The following is a 5,000-nucleotide window of genomic DNA, read 5'->3' as shown; positions in this document are numbered from 1 at the left end:
AATCAATTGATTCATGGTCAAATCCCTACATGATGCATTTTATTACAATTTTTACTAAGCGAGGGATCAAATGGTATAGTTCATTTGTTGGTAGCTTGGAGGATTACAAACATGACTATTGCTTTCCAATTAGCTGTTTTTGCATTAATTGCGACTTCATCAGTCTTACTGATTAGTGTACCCGTTGTATTTGCTTCTTCTGATGGTTGGTCAAGTAATAAAAATATTGTATTTTCCGGTACATCATTATGGATTGGATTAGTCTTTCTGGTAGCTATCCTTAATTCTCTCATCTCTTGAACTTATTTTGTATTTCCCCGATCCAAAAACTCCATTCCTTCTACCTTCTACTTCTAATAAATTTAATAATTCGGATTGTGAGACACATTAAGATTCAATCTGAGTTCCAAAAAAAATTATATTTCATTCTTGTATCTGAATATTTGGCCCTGTACATATGATCCAGACGCATATATGATATATGATATATGTCATATATGTGTGGACATATGCGTGCGTATCAGGAACGCAGAAAATGCGGATATGGTCGAATGGTAAAATTTCTCTTTGCCAAGGAGAAGATGCGGGTTCGATTCCCGCTATCCGCCCACGGTGAAGTAATGTATTATGATAAGATAAGAGATAAAATCCAAAATTAAATTCGAACTACTAATGCTAACTACCCCCCCTAATGCTAACTACCCCCCCCCAAAAAAATAGTTATTAATTAGAATTACACCTAAAAAGATCTTTTTTTTTTTACAAAAAAATGTTGCGGAGACAGGATTTGAACCCGTGACCTCAAGGTTATGAGCCTTGCGAGCTACCAAACTGCTCTACTCCGCGCTGAAGAACCGGGAACTTATGTACGAAGAAAGATTGGATACGCCCCTCTACCATATCCGTACAAATAGAATAGTCTATTTATACAGAATGGTAAAGAGGGCTCCTCTATCTTCTATGATAATAGATCATAGAGATTCATACAAAAGATCATAGAGATTCATACAAATACGAAAGGATATTTTTCTCTTTACCAACTTGATCTTATTGCGCCCGGTAACAAACATGCATGAAACATTTCTCGAAGTATGTGTCCGGATAGCCCAAAGTCTCGATAGTTAGCTCTAGGTCTTCCAGTCAAAAAACAACGTCGATGGAGACGTATAGGTGCACTATTACGTGGTGGGGATTGCAATTTTCCATGAATTTCCCATTTTTCACTCAATGATGGAACTTTGCTTATTTTTTTTTTTGAGGATCGACGAATCAAATGATATTTCTGTTCCAATTTCTGCCGCTTCTTCTCCCTCTGAATCAAACTTTTTCTTGCCATAATATAATGTTCAGTTCCTATTATTATCAATGATACAGTTCGGATCCTAGATGTAAAAATATAAGAAGGTAGATCCTCCCTCTCCATCGAAACAAATGAGATTGTTGCTGATACAGTACATAAAAAAAATAATAAATAACTAAATTAAAATTAACCAAATTTTCCTGATGTAGAGGCAATCAAGAAAGCTGCATAAGTGAATATATAGCCTACGGAAAAGTGGGCTAATCCAACCAATCTTGCTTGCACAATGGAAAGAGCCACTGGCTTATCTCTCCATCGAATCAAATTAGCCAAAGGTGTGCGTTCATGAGCCCATGCTAAAGTTTCAATCAATTCCTGCCAATATCCGCGCCAAGAAATTAAAAACATAAATCCAGTAGCCCAAACAAGATGTCCAAATAAGAACATCCACGCCCATACGGATAAACTATTCATACCAAAAGGATTATATCCATTGATAAGTTGTGAAGAGTTTAACCATAGATAATCTCTTAACCATCCCATTAAATAAGTGGAAGATTCATTAAATTGTGAAACGTTACCCTGCCATAAAGTGATGTGTTTCCAATGCCAATAAAAAGTAACCCACCCAATGGTATTTAACATCCAGAAAACTGCCAAATAAAATGCGTCCCAAGCAGAAATATCACAAGTACCGCCGCGTCCTGGGCCGTCGCAAGGAAAACTATAACCGAAATCCTTTTTATCTGGCATTAACTTGGAACCACGTGCATCTAAAGCACCTTTTACTAAAATCAGTGTAGTTGTATGCAAACCTAGAGCAATAGCATGATGAACCAAGAAGTCCCCAGGACCTATTGTTAAGAAGAGTGAATTACTATTCTCATTAACAGCATTCAACCAGCCCGGTAACCATATGCTTCGACCTGCATTGAATGCTGGGCCATTCGTTGAAGATAAGAGTACATCGAACCCATATGAAGTCTTACCATGAGCGGATTGTATCCATTGGGCAAATATAGGTTCAATCAAGATTTGTTTTTCCGGAGTACCAAAAGCGAGCATAACATCGTTATGAACATAAAGGCCCAAGGTATGGAACCCAAGAAACAGGCTGGCCCAACTTAAATGAGATATGATAGCTTCTTTGTGGTCTAACATTCTTGCCAATACATTATCCTCATTCTGTTCTGGATTGTAATCTCTAATGAAGAATATAGCTCCATGAGCAAAGGCTCCTGTCATGATAAACCCTGCGATGTATTGGTGATGAGTATATAACGCAGCTTGAGTAGTAAAGTCTTGTGCTATGAATGCATAAGCAGGTAAAGAGTACATGTGTTGAGCTACTAAGGAAGTAATAACCCCTAAAGAGGCTAGAGCAAGACCTAATTGAAAATGAAGCGAATTATTGATTGTGTCATAAAGACCCTTATGCCCACGCCCTAATCGACCCCCTGGAGGAATATGTGTTTCTAAAAGATCTTTGATACTGTGCCCAATCCCGAAGTTAGTTCTATACATATGACCAGCGATCAGGAAAATAAATGCAATAGCTAAATGATGATGAGCAATATCGGTCAGCCATAAACTTTGCGTTTGTGGATGAAATCCACCGAGAAGGGTTAGAATGGCAGTTCCTGTTCCTTGGGAAGTACCAAATAAATGGCTACTCGAATCAGGGTTTTGGGCATAAAGATTCCACTGACCCGTAAAAAGTGGTCCCAACCCTTGAGGATAGGGTAATACATCTAAAAAATTATTCCATCTGACGTACTGTCCCCTGGATCCTGGAATAGCGACATGAACTAAATGTCCTGTCCAAGCCAAAGAACTCACTCCGAAAAGTCCTGACAAATGATGATTTAGACGAGATTCGGCATTTTTGAACCACGAAACGCTTGGTTTCCATTTTGGTTGTAAGTGTAACCAACCCGCTATTAAGGATATAGCAGAAAGAAATAATAGAAAAAGAGCTCCAGTATAAAGATCTTCATTAGTGCGTAATCCGATTGTATACCACCACTGATAAACGCCGGAATAAGCGATATTCACTGGACCGGTAGCACCTCCTCGAGTAAAGGCTTCTACAGCTGGTTGACCAAAATGAGGATCCCAAATTGCATGAGCAATAGGTCTTACATGTAAAGGGTCTTGTATCCATGACTCAAAATTTCCTTGCCAAGCTACATGAAAGAGATTTCCGGACGTCCACAGAAAGATTATTGCTAATTGCCCAAAGTGAGAAGCAAAAATGTTCTGATAAAGACGTTCCTCAGTAATATCATCATGACTCTCGAAGTCATGTGCGGTAGCAATACCAAACCAAATACGACGAGTAGTGGGGTCCTGAGCTAAGCCTTGGCTAAACCTCGGAAATCTTAATGCCATAATGCCTTTCAAATCCTCCTAGCCATTATCCTACTGCAATAATTCTTGCTAAGAAGAATGCCCATGTTGTGGCAATTCCACCCAGAAGGTAATGGGTTACTCCTACAGCACGTCCTTGTACAATGCTCAAGGCTCTAGGCTGAGTAGCAGGAGCAACTTTTAATTTGTTATGAGCCCAAACGATGGATTCAATGAGTTCTTGCCAATAACCACGGCCACTGAATAGAAACATTAAACTGAAAGCCCAGACAAAATGAGCACCTAAGAAAAAGAGACCATATGCAGATAATGAAGAACCATAAGACTGAATTACCTGAGATGCCTGTGCCCATAAGAAATCTCGAAGCCACCCATTAATAGTAATGGAACTCTGCGCAAAGTTTCCTCCTGTAATATGAGTTACTACCCCTTGATCACTTATAGTACCCCAAACATCCGACTGCATTTTCCAACTGAAATGGAAAATAACTACGGAAATCGCATTGTACATCCAGAATAGACCTAAGAAGACATGATCCCAGGCAGATACTTGACATGTCCCCCCTCTTCCAGGTCCATCACAAGGAAAACGAAAACCAAGATTTGCTTTATCAGGTATCAAACGGGAACTGCGAGCAAATAGAACACCTTTCAGTAGTATCAATACAGTCACGTGGATCGTAAATGCATGAATATGATGGACTAAGAAGTCTGCGGTTCCTAATGGAATAGGTAACAAAGCTACTTTGCCGCCTACTGCTACCAACTCACCACCTCCCCAAGTTAAGCTGGTACTTGCTGTTGCACCAGGAGCTGTTATGCCGGGTGCTAAAGCATGGGTGTTTTGTACCCATTGAGCAAAGATGGGTTGTAATTGTATAGCGGTATCTGAAAACATATCTTGTGGACGCCCTAAAGCGCTCATGGTATCATTATGAATATACAAGCCAAAACTGTGAAAACCCAGAAATATACATGCCCAGTTAAGATGTGATATGATTGCATCGCGGTGTCTAAGGACACGATCTAATAGATCGTTGTATCGAGTAGTTGGATCGTAATCTCTTACCATAAAAATTGCTGCATGTGCAGCAGCACCAACTATGAGAAACCCACCGATCCACATGTGATGTGTGAACAACGAAAGTTGTGTACCATAGTCAATAGCTAGGTATGGATAGGGAGGCATGGAATACATATGGTGAGCTACAATAATGGTTAAAGAGCCTAACATAGCCAGGTTAAGAGATAATTGAGCATGCCACGACGTTGTTAGGATTTCATAGAGTCCTTTATGGCCCTGGCCTGTAAATGGACCTTTATGAGCCTC

The 5,000-nt window shown here is 39.6% G+C and overlaps 3 protein-coding genes and 2 non-coding genes across 5 annotated transcripts in view; 2 read left to right on the top strand and 3 right to left on the bottom strand.

Moving 5' to 3' along the window:
* The window catches only part of LOC135655104 (photosystem II CP43 reaction center protein-like), a 4,998-nt gene extending 3,551 nt beyond the window's left edge, over nucleotides 1-1,447 (top strand). The window contains 1 exon segment of the mRNA XM_065175693.1: nucleotides 1-1,447. This exon segment is cut by the window's left edge and continues 598 nt beyond it. The gene's annotated coding sequence lies outside the window, so the exon portion shown is untranslated.
* TRNAG-GCC (transfer RNA glycine (anticodon GCC)) lies at nucleotides 538-608 on the top strand. Its single transcript has one exon. It is a non-coding gene; the product is annotated as a tRNA-Gly (tRNA).
* On the bottom strand, nucleotides 773-846 carry TRNAM-CAU (transfer RNA methionine (anticodon CAU)). The gene has a single exon. It is a non-coding gene; the product is annotated as a tRNA-Met (tRNA).
* Nucleotides 1,238-3,691, bottom strand: LOC135655105 (photosystem I P700 chlorophyll a apoprotein A2). Its single transcript, XM_065175694.1, has one exon. The coding sequence runs from the start codon at nucleotides 3,689-3,691 to the stop codon at nucleotides 1,487-1,489; it is 2,205 nt and encodes a 734-aa protein (XP_065031766.1). The 3' UTR covers nucleotides 1,238-1,486.
* Nucleotides 1,238-5,000, bottom strand: part of LOC135655106 (photosystem I P700 chlorophyll a apoprotein A1) — a 9,110-nt gene continuing 5,347 nt past the window's right edge. Inside the window, exon 1 of the mRNA XM_065175695.1 lies at nucleotides 1,238-5,000. This exon is cut by the window's right edge and continues 5,347 nt beyond it. Coding sequence (XP_065031767.1) covers nucleotides 3,717-5,000 — 1,284 coding nt within the window. The 3' untranslated portion in view covers nucleotides 1,238-3,716.

Source organism: Musa acuminata, unplaced genomic scaffold (assembly GCF_036884655.1).
Source record: "Musa acuminata AAA Group cultivar baxijiao unplaced genomic scaffold, Cavendish_Baxijiao_AAA HiC_scaffold_90, whole genome shotgun sequence".
Lineage (NCBI taxonomy): Eukaryota > Viridiplantae > Streptophyta > Magnoliopsida > Zingiberales > Musaceae > Musa > Musa acuminata.
This window is presented reverse-complemented; position numbering and strand designations above follow the sequence as displayed.

Bases quoted from the DNA above. Each gene is read 5' to 3' on its own strand.
- LOC135655105 (XM_065175694.1), bottom strand. From the start codon at position 3,691: ATGGCATTAAGATTTCCGAGGTTTAGCCAAGGCTTAGCTCAGGACCCC.